This window comes from Macrotis lagotis, chromosome 3 (assembly GCF_037893015.1).
Source record: "Macrotis lagotis isolate mMagLag1 chromosome 3, bilby.v1.9.chrom.fasta, whole genome shotgun sequence".
Lineage (NCBI taxonomy): Eukaryota > Metazoa > Chordata > Mammalia > Peramelemorphia > Peramelidae > Macrotis > Macrotis lagotis.
This window is the reverse complement of record NC_133660.1, coordinates 304284698-304302008: the sequence shown is the minus strand read 5'-3', so window position 1 is coordinate 304302008 and position 17311 is coordinate 304284698. Positions and strand designations below refer to the sequence as shown.

The 17311-nt window shown below is 34.2% G+C and overlaps 1 protein-coding gene across 1 annotated transcript; it reads left to right on the top strand.

The window, feature by feature from the left end:
- The first annotated feature begins 10665 nt into the window (after nt 1-10665).
- LOC141519679 (olfactory receptor 4S1-like) lies at nt 10666-11604 on the top strand. Its single transcript, XM_074231848.1, has one exon. It carries the CDS (start codon nt 10666-10668, stop codon nt 11602-11604), a length of 939 nt encoding a protein of 312 aa, XP_074087949.1.
- The last annotated feature ends 5707 nt before the right edge of the window (nt 11605-17311 follow it).

Here is a 17311-nt window from a genome sequence, read left to right as displayed (position 1 = left end):
GATAAGGTGAAGCAATTTCCAACTCAAGACCATCTAGGTTAGCAGGAAATGTCTGTTTAATGGGGTAAGGGAAGACTGCCCTGCAGTGCACGCTGTAGTCCAATAAGAGAGTAGCAGGTACTGAATAGGAAAGGAAGGGGTAAGTGAATCAACAATAGCAGTTTCCAGAATTCTCAATCCACAGACATTAAGGGGGCAAGATAATTGCATAGATGGGTAATTGCATAGAAGTACAAAATGCAGTGAAGGGGATCTTTTTCTGGCACTTGGGTGTAGGATTCTGCTGCAGTGTCCATATACTGTTTCAGGTCCTTATCTCAGGGTAGAGAGAAATACTATCACACTACAACTTGTGTTCACAGCTGGGCAGTGATCCTAAACAGAGGTTCAAGATTAAATAAAAAAAATCTTGTGGTCACCCAGAGGTAAAAGCACAAACCAGGAGAACAGTGACTATTCTTCTTAAATCATGCTACGTTGGAAGGAATAAAAACTTAATAGACTACCCAAAACTAGCTCTGAAAACAGTTATGAAAAATCTATAAATTGGATCAGTGCCTCTGCAACCCTGGGAGCAGAGTTCAACTTTAACGCAATGTTAAAAATTAAGAAATAGGTTGGAAAAATAAGCAAACAACAAAAAACTTGTCTTACCATAAAAAAGATACTAGAGTATCAGGGAAGATCAAAACACAAACTGTGAAGCAGACCATAAAAATCAAAGCTGCTACATTCAAAACCTCAAAGAAAAATGAGAATTGAGCTGTTTCAAAAATATAATTCCAGAGAGAGAACAAAAAGGATTTTAAAAATTGAATGAGAGATAGAAGGAAAAAAAGAGAAATAATTAGAGTGATTTAAGAAAAAACATGAAAAAAGAATCAAGTATTTGGTAAAGGAGATAGCATTATTCAAGGAAAGAATGAATCAAATGGTAAAATAATCACACACACACAAAGACATGCACATATGAACATGCACACACACACAAACACACACAAAAAGGTCACTACCTTCGAAACAGAATTGATCAAATGAAGAAAAATTAATTGAATAAAATTGTTTTTGGAAAAAATTAGAATTGGGCAAATGGAAATAACAAGAAATAAGTAACAAAATCAAAAGAATGACAAAAAGAAGAAAATGTGAAATATTTCATTGGAAAAAATAACTACCAAGAAAAATAGATCTAAATGATATACTTTAGGAAGCATTGGACTACTTGGGGGCGGCTAGGTGGTGCAGTGGATAAAGCACCGGCCCTGGAATCAGGAGTACCTGGCTTCAAATCCGGTCTCAGACACTTAATAATTACCTAGCTGTATGCCTTGGGCAAGCCACTTAACCCCATTTGCCTTGTAAAAACTAAAAAAAAGAAAAGAAAAAAAAGGAATTATTGGACTACTTAAAGTCATAATAAAAATATGACCTAAATATCACCTGTCAAGAAAGGATCAGATAATTCCATGATGATATCCTACAAGAGAAGAAGATAAGAATGTAAAGAATCCACTTTTCATCCACTGAAAAAAGATCCCAAAATGAAAACTCTCTGAAATATTATAGTTAAATTTCAGAACTCCTAGGTCAAGGAGAAATATTGCAAGCAGCCAGAAAGAAACTTTCAAATATGAAGGAGCCACTCTCAGAATGGCATAAAATTTGTGGCTTTTACATTAAAAGTTTGCAGAGTTTGGAATTTGACAATCTAGGTGTGTAAAACAGCTAGTATTACAACCAAGAATAACCTACCCAGAAAAACTGAGTATAATCCTTCAGGGGGAAAAATGGATATTTAATGAAGTAGTGGCATTTTAAATATTTCTTATGTGAATGTCAGCACTGAATAAAATCTTTGATTTTCAAATACGAAACTTGAGAAATGTAAATAAAAATAAATTAAAGTAAACAGGAAAAAGATATCATAAGGTATTTAATAGGTTGAACTGTTGGCTCCCTTACCCAGGAAGATGATATTGTAATTCCAAAGAACTTTATAATTATTAGGGCAATAAGTAGGAAAGAACAAACATAGATGGTTGGCATGGATTATTTTATAATGATAGGATGCCAACTTAAAAAATAAAATAAAAATGTCATACTTCCATCCACTGATTACTAAAGAAGCAGATAGAAATGAATATAGAAGGTTGGCAGAGGAGTAGAATGGAAAGGAAAATTCCATTTATTTCATATTTTTGACTGGGTCTCTAGTCTCATTACTTTGTTTTTCAATAGGATCATAAAGTTTGCAATTAGACTGAATATTAGTGAAATTTTATCACAACATATTAATTTTATATTAAAGTCAAATGAATCATTCAAGATCATACATAGAGTAAACAGGGATTTGATCCTCAAATTTTCAGCTTCTAATTAAGTAATACTTCCAGTACATTTTTGTCTATGGGTGAATATTTTTTCAAACATCTAATCTATCTATTTCATTAAAGTTTAAAAAGTATGATTGAAGCATTTCTCAGTATATACCTTCCAGGGAGTTAGAAGGCATAGTGGGTAGAATACCAACTCCTAAATCGGGAAGACTGAGTTCAAATCTGACTTTAGGCACTTACTAGCTATGTGACCCTTGGCAAGTCATGTAATTCTATTATGTTTCAGTTCCTCATCTGTAAAATGAACTGGAGAAGTAAATAGCAAATCATTTCAGTATCTTTGCCAAGAAAACCTCAAATATAGGCATAAAGACACAACTGACACAGGTAAACAATAACAGCAATAATAAATGGTCTCACAGCACGAGTTGAAGCAAGAAAGAGGGTCGATAAACTCATCGATTTACCACCATATTTTCATCTCGTATCTGAAACTCACAGTCTGGAATCTAATAAAGAAAGGTGTGAGGTCCTTTTTCAAAATAATTCATAGTCAAAGGATATAAGTATGATTGCAAATTACTTGGGTTTTGTTGTTTTTATTGTTCTTTCATTTACAATTGAGGGTGACACTTAACATTTAGTTATTTTAAAATAAAAATCATTGGTTTTTTTTCCCAACCCTCTTCCAGTTTTACTATTAAAACAATCAAAAAATGAATCTAGAAACAAATATCTATATATTAATGCATTTATGCATGGTTGTATGTGTATATAAGCATATATATAGATTCATAAAAATATACAACACATATATAGTCATTAAAAACTAACACACACGCAACGATAAAATTAATAATGTTAATTATTTATATAGCAAGGATATTATACAGTGAATATATTTGAAGTAATATACATAAACACAAAATATTCATATTTAATAAATTATGAAATCATTGTTATATATGTAGATACATGTTCTCTGTCTCTGCCTGTCTCATTTAATCTGTCTTTGACTCATTTTATGTCTCTTTGACTTTGTCTCTGTCCTTATATAACTGTCTCTCTATCTCTCCCCAACTGTTTATCTCTACTTCTTTTTCTGTTTCTGTTTTTTTCTCTCTCTCCACACACACACACACACACACACACACACACACACACACAGAGGCACACACAGGCACACACAGACACACAACATATATGCATCTTTCTGCGTGCAAAATTGTCACTAGATTTTTGGTGTGCATGCTATGCATATTATTATAGAGTTAATATTAATTTATAATAATATATAATCAATATTATTTAAGATGTCCAAATAAATATGAATTATAAATATGCTCGATATATTTTGAATTTTATTATTAAATTATTAAATACATATTTGATAAACACATGTGTATGTAGTCCCTCCAAGCACATTGCCATATTATCCTTGTCCAAAATGAGATGAATCTCTCAATCTGCATTTTGAATCAATAAATAATTATTAGTTAAGAACTCACCATTTGCAAGAAACAGATATTTACATAAGAATAATTTGTTAAATTTACATAAGGACAATTTATTAAATCTAGGCTTGAACCTCAGTTAACTATTATTGTTGGTAAACCCTCCCAAGTGGGAAAAGTTTCTCTCCAGAGACACATCTTCAGTGTCCAGGCATTTGGGGAAGTCACTTACTACTAAGGAGCCATTGTTTCCAAGGAGAGAAAGACAGTGAGTTTTCCCAAGCCTTAATTAATTCATATATTTAGAAACTCATATGAAAGTTTTCATTATAGAGACCTTGCTCACTTGGGGAGCCTTCTTTTTCTTTTCTTTTTTTCCTCTTCACTGATACCAGAGAATAATGTATAACTAAGGGAAGTCCCATGTAGAACATTTTCTGGTAAAAACTGAAGCAGTTAACTAAAATGACTGGTGTTTTGCTTCCTGCTTATGTGACTGAAACTAGATTTTAATCCATTTCAAAGAAATGTGGGGAAAAAAATCTGTGTCTATCAACTCTGTTGTGGAGAATGGAGATTGACTTAGCAGCTTTGGTCAAAGAATGCTATTTAGTAGACACAGAATTGTAAAGGTTACAGTTTAGGAAGATGTATTTTTATGGGGGGGGCAAGAATTACATGATGTGTTTTGAATAGCAAAACTCAAGATCCCATTTTAAAAAACCATATCTGCTAATGTCTTTCATGGTACCTATGCATGGGTCTGGAGATTAATTTATAGAAAGCCTAATATGTATTTATTTTCCAGATTTTGAGAGTCCCTTAAAAAAAGAGACTCTCAAAGGATCAAGAGAAGCTACATAGATCATGAGCAAATGGTCTAATACAGAACAGGTAAGTTTCTCTCCGAAAATGATTCTTTCCTTCTTTCTATAAACCAATAGCTTTATTTTGTTTGGATATTATCTTTATTGTTAGGAAAAATTTGATATAAACATCTGTCATTATGTAATTTCTCTAAAACTGTTGATCATGTTTTTCTTTATAGTATGGTTTAGTAGAAGTAGCAGCAATAGCAATAATAGTGGCAGTGGCAGTGGTGGTGGTGGTGGTGGTAGTAGTAGTAGTAGTAGTAGTAGTAGTAGTGTGGTAGTAGTAGTAGTAATTTCCCCAAGCAGGAAAAATTTAAAAATAATATGCAAACTTTACTAGATAGATGATAGATAGATGGATAGATCGATCGATCGATAGATAAATACATAAAGAAAGGCCTGTGAAAAAGAAATTGACAGTTCTTACATCTTTATTCCTCTTTATAGTTCTGCTACAAATATAACAATGCTCTCATTTTTAGTGTTTAAGTATAGAATCAAAAATTATTCTTTGTTCAAAAAAACCTACATTGTCTCCATGTTTATATGAGTAAATGAATGATGATTATGGACTGAATTTGAAACAGTTAAAACATAATGTACTTTTTTCTGGTTGATAACCCCAAAACTGTTAATCACAAATCAACCAAATTATGATTAGAAAGGGTCTCCAGGAGTATAGATTATACCAGGAGCATTGAAAAGGAAAGACTATGGTTTCCTTCTCACTTAAATTCATTATGCGAAAGTTGAATGACTCTCAGTAGAAAAGATTCTTTTGCTGACATTGGTTGAACTAGATAATGTCTTGATTCCCTTCCAACATTAATTTTTTTTAATTTTTGATTTAAATGAGTTCTAAGATCCACTCCAACTCATATCTTCTGTGTAATTTTATTTTGCCTCTTTATACTACCAGTATCCAATATTAAAGCCACTTTAGTGGATGATCTACTAACCACAATTCTAGTAGTCTGAGTGACTTGAGTTTAAATTTCTTCAGGAATGCAAATAAATGTTGAATTAATTTCCACAAATTCCACAAAGAATTTATTTAACAAATACGGTGAATCTTTTTTTTTTAACAATTTTATATTGATAGAAACATTCCTTGAGATAACTTAGAACCGACTGCAGTGAATCAGGCACACTATTGTGCCTGTGTGAATAGAGGTATCAAAATTACACATACTTGAAGAGCTCTAAGATACACAAAGCAGTTTACCCAAAGCAGTTTACATATGTTATGTCTTTTGTTCCTCATTATCTCTGTGAAGCATATACCAAAAGAAACATTATCTCCTATTTATGAATGAAGAAAGCCAAAATGAAAAATTCTAAATGCCTTGCCCAAAGTCATAGAAACTTGTAGGTATCAGAGTTTGAGTTTTATTCAAAATCAAATCCCATTTTCTTTCACTACATCATGTTACCTTCCTAGGAATATGATTATAAAATCCTAATAGGGTCAGATTCCAAGCAGGAAAGCAATTAAAAACTATCTGGTTCAATTCTCATATTTCAGTAATGAAAAAACTGAGACTCGAGGTTGAATGACTTATCCAAGGTCTCACATCTAGTAAGTGGTAGAATCAAATTTCATACCTAAGAATTTTGACTCTTTTTATAGATTTCTTTCCACTTTAGCATATTCCCTTTTAATGAAGTTTTTTTCCTACTACTTCTACTACCCTAGAATCTGATAAATATTCTTAATTTCCTTCATGACCACAGTTAGATGGTTCTACAATTAGAAATCATTGCCAATTCTTTAATGAATTTGAGATGCTAGAGGGAGATGGAACTAGTAAGCAGTTAGACTGGAAGTATGAAAAGATTTCAAAGATTGGTGTGTGTGTGTGTGTGTGTGTGTGTGTGTGTGTGTGTGTGTGTGAGAGAGAGAGAGAGAGAGAGAGAGAGAGAGAGAGAGAGAGAGTTTGTGCGTATGATATTTGGAAAGTGAATTCCCCACTCTGCTCCTCAGTTTCTTCCTCTAAAATGGGATTTTTCATAAGATGATCAATAGAGTCCTTCTAGCATTGATTCCCTTTATTCTGTAATCAGAGCAATAATAATAAAAATAAAGGAAATATTATGTAATTAGATGATATTTGGATGGATATACTGGAATACTATTCTTTAAAAAGGAAATAAGGTCAACAAATATTTATTAAAGTGCTAGGTATTTTGTTGAAAACTGGAAGAACAAAGAAATTCAAAAATATTCACTATCCTTAGCAAAATTTACAATATAATGGGAAAGACAACATACAAATAACCACATACAAAGAAGATATCTGAAGATAAATTGGAAGTAATCTCATGCTGAAGGTATTAGCAATCAGAGAAGAAAGATTGAAATTGAGACAATAAAGGAGTGATAAGATAGGTGAGAAGAGAAAGGTGAGAATTCAATGACATCCCTGATAGAGGATAAAAGAGGCAATAAAAACCAGGGTCCTCCAAGAGGGGTTAAGAGTTCAATAAGATGATGAAAAAATATCTAGAGATAAAAAGATGATCATCACTTGGTTTTTTTTTAGAAAAGTGATAGGAAAAATCAATTCTTAGAAATTTGTTAGAAAGGGAAAGAAAAAGGATAAAAGTTTGAGTAACCATAAGATCTTGGCAAAGATTTCCACCACCTCATTCTTACCTTCTTGAATAATGGAGATCTTATTATATTAAGATCTTTGAAGGATAAAGCTGGACAGAACTTGAGCAGTCATCTATTATAATTATTATTTGTCAGGCAAGGAAACTAAGAATTGGAAAACTTAGGTGACTTTCCCAGGTTGAATATTCCTGTCATGTGAAGAAGGAAGCCAGTAGAAAGACAGATTTTGAAAAAATTATTTAAATGGGGAAGTATATATTGCTTTTCATTGAATAGCTTATACTATTTTGATGAATGTACTAAGGCATATGCATCTATGCTATATTACATATGTAGAGACAAATCTTTTGCACATAGACATTCAATTAGGCGTATGCATCTATGTTATATTAAATATGTAGAGACCAATCTTTTGCACATAGACATTCAATTTTTCCATGTGGATTACAACATATGCATTTAGAAATGAAAGATTGTAAGATAGAGGGACTTGTTTTGCACCTATGCATTTGAAAAATACTAATATATAAGCATCTGAAAGCAAATATTCTAACAATGAAGTATTTTAGAAGAAAGATAATTTCAATGGTTTCAAAAATTGATTCTACCTATTTTCACTTCCTGAAGAAGAGACTATCTCTCCATAGATCCTAGATACTGAGAAGATAAGGTTTCCTTTTCCTCTCTCACCATGGTAGAGGAATGACCAAGAGGTTTTTAGGGGTGTTATTTTGTTTTGTTTCAGGAGCTATAAAAAAGCTAGCAGGTCACAAATAGCAAAACCTAATTAATTGATTTCTGGTTATATTGGCAGCTAAATTTTATACTGGTATGGTGTTAGACAAGAGTTAAGATTAAACTGAACAAACTATAATTAAGCACATTTTGCATGCAATTTCTTAGAATCTTCATGATCATTATATTTTCTTTTTAATGTTATTTCAGTTTAGGCCTTTTATTCATGTCTGATTCTTCATGCTCTCATTTCAGGCTTTTCTTGGTAAATATGCTGGAATGGTTTGTCATTTCCATTTCCAGTTCATTTTACAGTTGAAGAAAGTGAGAAAAACAAGCTAAATAAACTGCATAGGTTCATACATTTAGAAACTGACTGTATTCAGATTTGAACTCAGGCCTTCCTGATTCTAGACCCAGCATTCTATCCACACTGCCACCTAGCTGTCTATGATGTTGATTATGATGATGATTATGATAACTTAAGGACTGCAAAGTATCTTGTTAATATTATCTAATTGGAACCTCACAATATTCTTGGAATGCAAGTTTTATCATTAGTTTCATTTTACATATGGGGAGACTGAGGTATATAGAAATAGGTGACTTCCTGAGGATGACACAACTTGTTTGTGGCAAGTACTTGGGTCTTGTACTCTATTTATTGTCTCTCACACCTCACCTTTTTTAGAAGTTTACATTCTACCTGGAAATATAATATTGAAGCAAATAAATATAATGTAATGCTGTGGCTTGCTTCCTTGGGGCCCACAGCGGCAACCTCCTTACAGGAGGGGAGCTGAGAATAAGGAGTCAAGCCACTACTGCCTTATGCCTCCAGCTCAATTTTAGTATTTCTTAGCTATTACATACATACTGTTAGGTCTTCCGGGGTAGAACAAAGAATAATGAGGTATTTGTTAGGTGTGCAAGCGATGTGTATATGCAGCTTCTTGCATTACAGGGTAGGAGGGTACATTAGGGAGGAGATGATAAGGTACAGCTGTGTCTAGTGCCCTTGGACAGTGAGGCGGAATGTCCAGTTCCCAAGGACTCTGGCTCCCAAGGACTCCGGCTCACCTTATCTCTCAGGGCGGCATGCCAGCTCCTAAGACTGTCCAGGTGGTGGCTTACTTGGAGATGATTTGTGTTATGGCTGTTAGAATAGCCTGTGTACCCACAATGTAATTTGAAGAATGAAAGAACTGGAACCTGGAAAGTCTTTCTTGAGTTGAGCCTTGAGGACATCTAAAGATTTAAAGAATTGGAAATGGAGGCATTCCAGGAACAAGGTATTACTTCCATAAACTGAAAAAAAAATAAGAGATGGAAGACTGAGTTAAATGAACAAGTAGTATGTCTTTGTTAAAATAATAAGGTCACTAAAGATGCTGTAATACATATAGAGATAGAGCACATGACTTCAAATCCTGCTACTTTTACTTTCTTTGTGATTATAAGAAAACATTTAACCTTCATAGGCCTCAGTTTTCCTTAAAAAGGAAAGAACATACTAGATTGCCTTTGACGTCCTTTTTAATTGTATTATATCGTTAATGTGATATAGTTGCTACATTTTCACTGAGTCAACATGGACTCCATTTTTGTTACAGATTTGTAAAAGTATGAAACTTGAGACAAGACCTTAGAGTATATCTTCTACAACTCCATTCTGTATATTTGGAACATAAGGGCCATTGAAGTTAAGTCATTGGTCCAAAGTCACATAGTTGGTAAGTTGGTAAGTTGACCAGAGGATGATATTAAGTCCTGGTGGATAGCTTAATTGGCACAGGAATGGACTAAAATGTCCTTGGCTTTCAGTTACCAAGGTTACCAAGGGTGGTTCATGGTTTCCTAATGTTTATTAGTGAAGATTCCACAAACCATTTCCTTTCACTGGTCCTTAATGCAATATAATTTGGTTGCAAGATTCACTTAGAAAAATAAAAGATCTGAATAGTAGATATGCAGATACTTAAATGGAAATAAAGTAAAATAATTATAGGTCACTGTGTTTCTCCCAAGTCTTATTTTTATGAAATCTTTAGACTCTGGTAAAAGGCTTTATTGGAGCCATCAAAGCAAGATTCTGCAAGATTCATGATGATCATATATTTATTTAGGATAATCTTCCTATGGGTGATACACTAACTCATAGTAAATTCAAATATCCTGTTCCTTGTATGTTCAGAGAAATATAAATGTGTTTTATGGGATTATGGAATTTTGAATTATCATCTTGCATAATAATATAAATTATTGCCATCTCTCCCTCTCAGGAATATAAGAACAAAACTAGATCTCAATATAGAAGCAAATAAGAAGTCATTTAATTCAAGTCTCCAAATTACATGTGAGGGAACTAGGGGACAATAGAATTAAAAATACCTTTCCATAACATAAACTCCTTGAGAGTAGATTTTTTTCATCTTCTATTGTTTCTCCAACTCATATAGTGTATTTTGTATGTAGCAAATAGTAAATATTTATTGGAATATATTACATGCTGTGTACTTTTCACTCTCTTCAATGAGGTTTACTGTGTATTTGTGTTTGTGTGTGTGTGTGTGTGTGTGTGTGTGTGTGTGTGGCTTTCTTGCAATGACATGTTTGTTTGGATCAATATTTAGTCATAGAGCAGACTATAGATGGAAGAACCAAGCAATGTGACAGAATTTGTTTTCTTGGGAATCCTGCAAGGTTGGAAGACGCAGCGAGTGGCCTTTGGTTTCTTCTTAATGCTTTACTTCCTGACCATCCTGGGGAACCTCCTCATAGTGGTCACTGTAAATTTCAGTGGTCACCTCACCTCCCCCATGTACTTCTTCCTCAGTTATCTGTCCTTTGTAGATATCTGTTACTCCTCCACCACCACCCCAAAGATGATGACTGACTTGTTCATAAAGAAGAAAACCATTTCCTTCAATGGATGTATGATTCAACTCTTTGCTGTGCATTTCTTTGGCTGCTCAGAGATCTTCCTGCTCACGGTCATGGCTTATGACCATTATGTGGCCATCTGTCGCCCCTTGCACTACACAGTCATCATGAACTGCAGCAAGTGCCAGATCTTGGTATTGATAATTTGGATTGGAGCATTTCTGCATTCCATCATTCAGATTGTCCTTACCATTCAACTGCCATTCTGTGGACCCAATGTGATTGACCACTATTTCTGCGATATCCACCCATTGTTGAAACTTGCCTGCTCTGACACCTATGCAGTGGGACTCATGGTGGTAGCCAACAGTGGGATGATCTCATTGATTGCTTTCTTCTGTCTGGTCATTTCCTACTCTGTTATCTTGTTCACCCTGAGAACTCAGTCAGCTGAGGGCAGGCGAAAGGCACTCTCAACTTGTGGCTCTCATGTTGTTGCTGTATTGCTGTTCTTTGTCCCCTGCATTTATATGTATATTCGTCCAACCACCACATTTAGAGCAGACAAACTGGTCACTTTGTTTAATACAGTCATGCCTCCAATGCTAAATCCCCTCATATATACTCTTAGGAATTCTGAAGTCAAAAAAGCTGTGAGGAAGCTGTGGACAGAAAAAATTATTTTCAGAGAAAAATATTCAGAGTGATTTAGCATAAAGAGTTAATAGTCGGGGCATCTATGTGGGACAGTGGATAAAGCACCAGCCCTGGAGTCAGGAGTACCTGGGTTCAAATCCGGTCTCAGACACTTACTAATTACCTAGCTGTGTGGCCTTGGGCAAGCCACTTAACCCTGTTTGCCTTGCAAAAAAAAATAAAAATTAAAAAAAAAAAAGAGTTAATAGTCACCATGCGTATATAACCATCAATTATACCTAGGAACTCTGTAACATTAAAAGTCTCACAAAAATATACAAGATATGTTCCCTATCTTTAAATAACTTATAGTTTCTTAAAATTGATGTTTGCTAATATCCAAATCATCAAAGAATAAATAGTAGAGAACACTTAGGAAATCCATGAATGAAAATTTATATTGAGTCTTGATTAAAGAAAATTGTGTGTTCTCTGTTGATAGTCATCACTTCTGAAATTTAAGTGTTCTTAGGGAAAGAAAAATAAAATCTCTTTTATGGTTGATAACTATTGTTCTGTCATCAAATTATTATCTATAATATATCTTAATATATTAGTGAATTTGCAGTTTAATTTGGGTGGGGGGTTAAATCATATTTCTGTAATACAGTCATTAATCTTGGTGGGAGAGTTTATTTCATAAATCTCCTAGTTCATGATATGATGAATATAGTCCATCCTGTATTATCAGCTTTGTGAATAATGTGCAACATTTAAAAAATCAATTTATTATTATGGATTGTTAATCACTAATTGAATCCATTTTGTCTATTTATTTGTCAAAAATTATTATTTTCTATGTAGGCATCTAGGTAGTATAGGGAGACAGAGTGCAAGGCATGGAATCAGGAAGACTCATCTTCTTAAGTTCAGATCTGGCTTTAGATACTTCATAACTATAGGACTCTGGGCAAGTCGTTTACCCTTGTTTGCCTTAGTTTCCTCATTTGTGAAATGCTCTGAAAAAGAAAATGGCAAACCACTTCAGTATTTCTGCTTAAAAACAATCTTAAATGGGGTCATGAAGAATCAAACAAGACTAAAAATTACTGAACAAGTTATTTTTTTAATTGTACATAAGACATGATACTCTTATAAAATATTTTATTGACTTTTAATGACTTAAAAAGTAAAATATTACCTGCATATTTTGAACGAAGAAATTCAGGGGAAATAAAACAAACAAACAAGCAAAAAAAAAAAAGCAAAAAACAAGAACCATTTTCTCTCAGCTTTAACCTTTTCTCCCAACCTCCAAACAATGTCACCATTAGGTTTTAATGTCTTTGAATGCCTGAAGCAAAGGTCTGTAACAGTGGGAAAGAATTGGAAAGGGACAGAGAAGAGTTCAAGCTGCTTCTCTTCCTTGTAGTAGCTTCCTAAAAGCAAAGCAAAACAAAGCAACAACAACAACACAGAAGACAGCTAGATTTCCATGCCCTTTCAACTTGGAAGATGTCACATCTAGTTCAATTTGTTCAGGTGAGTTTCCATGAGGAGAATTCAGATGGTGGCATGCATTTACCCAATATCTGTCCTATAATATCCTTGTTGAATAGACTTACTGTCCCTTTGTAAATTGCTCAATGAACTATTAGGGTCTAAATTTGTTCCAGCATCAAACCTGAACCCATTTCTTGGTGGTATCAGACTTACCCCTATTGCACCCATATTGAATTATTTGAAAGAAGCATCTCATTCCCTGACTGTGCTCCTACCACCCATATCTATCTTATGATGGGGAATTGGGTACTGCCACCAGAAAAAGAGCCCAAAAAACAGATTTCTTGAAAGCTAAAAATTTACAACTGGCCTTAAAGATGTAATACCTTAGATTTTTTAATCCACAGGCTTGCAAAATTGAAAGCAAATCATTCACTGATTTAGTTTATCTGAAGTGACAGCAAGTTGCTTAAAGTCAGAATATATAACAAAGGTTGAGGAAAACTGCCTGAGGGAAAGGGAGAAAGGAAAGGTAAGAAACCATAAGAAATGATTGGGCTTACATTTGAATGGGTCCAGTTTGGAGGGGAATGTGGGCCAAACTTTTATAATCTTGAGAACTTCTGAGTAGAAAAAAAGGGGAGTTAAAGAATAACCACCCCTAACTTCATGACTGGAGTCAGGAACCCACTTTGAAAGACTGAGAGGCAGGTACCCACTTTGGAAGACTGAGAGGCGGGAAACTGGAGGAAGGATAGAGGGATGGACTGAGGTTGCTCTTATCTTGATGAATTTACATTTAACAATGGAGTTACATTGAGCAATTGGAAAGAATTTACATTTGGGGGTTTAAGCATAACTATTTGGGTCAGAGGAAACTCTCAGAAAACAACAGACAGGTACAAATAATCTTTTCTTTCTATTAAAAATCTAGATAGATATTTCTCCTTCAACTTATTTCACTCTACAACATCTTTCAGGGTCAATTGTAAGCTGTGCATCCCAAATGGTGACCTCGCAGACAACAAAGTTTGGATGATGCTGTTCCAGCCTGTCCTACATTATTCCTCAAATGGGCCTTGACAGGAAAGACTAGATTTATGCCCCCTTCTGGTTCTGAAGAAGTTCCAGGAGAAAAGAAATATGCTCCAATTCATCTCTATATAATGTGATCCAGCTATATTAGTTTATTTGCTGTTCCTTTGTTGACTGTTGTACTTAGCTTATTTCTGTCCACTTTGCTATAGAAATGAAATAGCCATATCCAAACTAAATCACTATCACAGTGTAAACTGTTTGCCTCCCATAAAAATGCCATTAGAACAGCATGGAGGATTTAGGATGGGTTGGAGGATGGAGAAGGAGTCTGATAAAGTCTCAAAAGTGGGAAAGAATACTGAAAAAAATGAATTTGGCCCTTCATCATTTTATGAGGATTAACCTTTACTCTATCCCTCCTTTTGAGCTCTCCCCTTAATGTATGATAAAAAAAAATTCCTTGAAAATTTTTATAGATTATACATATATATGTATATAAGTGTTTATGCAAATATGAATATATACTGACTACCTTCATAAGTTTGACCGTAATAAGGACTCAACTTACATATATTAATATCCAGTGTTTGCCCTAAGAAGGAATAAATAGATTTAGGCCAAGTGTTTGCCTCCAAAGTTGGGTATGAAGAAAGAACAAATATGCATGAAATTGAAATCCACTTATTTTATGGATCAAGAAATTGAGGTCCAAAGAGAAAAAGATTTCCTCCAAGATCACATGGCAGATTTTCCATTTAGCTCTTAGTCTAATGTTTACTCCACTGTTGGGAGTTACCCCAACTCCACTCTTGGGTTACCTATTCTATACCAGATAAAAGTTTGCTATTATTCAGTTAATCATCCCAGTGGAAAAAAATTCTTCTGTGAGTTCAGGGATATATGTACTGATTCTGGTTTTTTCATATTGATACTTTGACTATAAGAATATGAATATTACTTCTGCTTTCTGACCTTGAATTTCCCCATCTTTTAAGATAAGGGAGTTGGAGTTTGGTGTTCTTCCAGCTTTGAAGTCCTTTGTCCCATAATCCTATTCCTCAGCCTTTCATGATACATAGGATTTTACTGTATTTGGCAGCATGTGTAAGAGTAAGCCCTTGGATGGATTTCTACCTTAAAACTGCAGGCTGGCACACATAATATTATGCTTTGATTAGATGTGATACACAGAATCCAGTTTATAAATGTAATATAAAATGCTTTATACTTTCTCTGAATGTTCTAAGGTTTATTTGTGTCTTTGCAACGTCATCAGAATTCCAACTGAGCCACTGTTACATTTTTCATTCTTCAGTCCTGTAATATGCTGATATCTCACTAACTGAGACCAGGTTTCAAAAAGGTTCATCTGTTGACTATATTCATTAGAGCTCCTTGGAAAGGGAGTCCAAGACAGGGCCATGTTTATAAAAAGCAAATCTCTAAGGTATCTTAGAGTCCATATCTTATTCTCTCATCTTATTCTCCTGGCCTCCTTTCACATTTATCTTATCCATATGAGAAGTAAGGATTTTTGGTATTTTTAGGAAGTTCCATCTAGGGATTGGTAGAAATAATGTGCAACTTGTTTATAAAGGCATTACAGTAACAGTGATTGACAACCTTGAGAACGTAATAGTTCTTTAACTTTGTTGATCTTTATGTTTAAGGTTTATAATTTGCTAAAAATAATACAATTGCTAAAGGGTTTGTGATGATAGGTTTAAAGATTTGACTTGATTTAGGATATTCCCCATTCATTTTTCTTATCTATAAGTATATATAAATTTACATTTTTAGGTCATATGATAAACAAGAGGAGTAAGTTACATTTCATCAGATGCTTATATCTTAAAATTTCTGGTTCATTCTTCCTTTTTGGACATTGGAGGGGGGTTTCCTATCAGTCCAGAGAATAGCCTCTTACTAGATGATCGGACTAAGAAACTTGAAAAATTTAAGAATATGATTAATCTCTAAACCCTTTTTCAGCAGTTTATAAACTGGAAGGCCTAGCTTTGTTTTTGCAAAAATATTAAATTAGAAGCTGTTTTGAATGAAATAGCTATTACATTTGATCTATAAATCCTGATTAGATGAAGGACATTTCTTTTTTCTTCCTAAATGTATACATAAGAATTTGATTAGCAACCTGATTTGTCTGCAAATGATTCTGCTAATGTTCTTTTTGGAAGCACTTCCACAGAAACTCATTAAATTGAAACCTAAGAATTTAACAACTTGGTACATCCAGGTTTATAAATAAGGCCAGGGTAACTAAGTCAGGTTTATAATACAGGCCGTCTTAGATTAAGTATTACATGCCTGAGGTTTGCTATCTGAATCCCTTGACTACTAAGAAATCCTACTGTATTTTTATGACATTGGCATTAAAGACCCTCAAAAGCTGAGCTCAGGCCTGCTGGGAAAAAAAAAGGTCAAGGCCAGGCAGTTTCAGAATTTAGTACACCCTTCTCCATTCTCTACAATATGACAAAAAGCAGGACTTAGTGATTCCATTCTGATTTTTTTGTGGGCATCACCTAATATAGAGGGAAAGATTATTACCTCAGTTCTGAACAAAGGACTTTCCTGTGCCCATTCTTTGTCTTCTCAACCATCTTTTTCTTGTTGCCACTTTCCTTAAGTATAAAGCTACTCATGCCACCCCTTTAATGGCTTCCTGTCACCCAAAAAATTTTAGACACCCCAGCCAAGCACTAGGGGCCCTGGGCTCTTTAATCTTCTGACCTCTCCAGCCTCCTTTACAATGCTCCTTACTGTATAATATATAGAGCTTCCTCACCACTCCAAAAAACTTGTCTAGTGCTACCTTTTCTATAATCCCTTCTTCTGGAATGTTCCTTATTCGTTCAAAGCCTCCTCTAGGAATTCTTTTATGTCCCCAACCCTAAATGATACTCTCTAGAAAAGTACTTTGAAAACTTTACACCTCTCTATACTTTATTTTCATCTATCTGAGAAGTTTTTGTCCCATTAATCCAAAGTGAGTGATATAAAAAAAAATTCAATAATTAAAAAAGGATGAGGGTTAGATGAGATATTACTTTCAATTTCTCTTACAGCCTATCCCCTCTAGTACCTAACACAGTGCTTTAACAGATACTGAATATTTAAGTTGCCTATGACAAGAGGGAGTTGGCAGAGGGAAACTCAAAACTTTTGGCCAGGGGAAAGAGCCAAGATGGTGGAGTGAAGACAGTATTTCCTGGGAAA

Excerpts from the sequence above, each read along its gene's own strand:
- LOC141519679 (XM_074231848.1), top strand. The coding sequence starts at position 10,666 with ATGGAAGAACCAAGCAATGTGACAGAATTTGTTTTCTTGGGAATCCTG.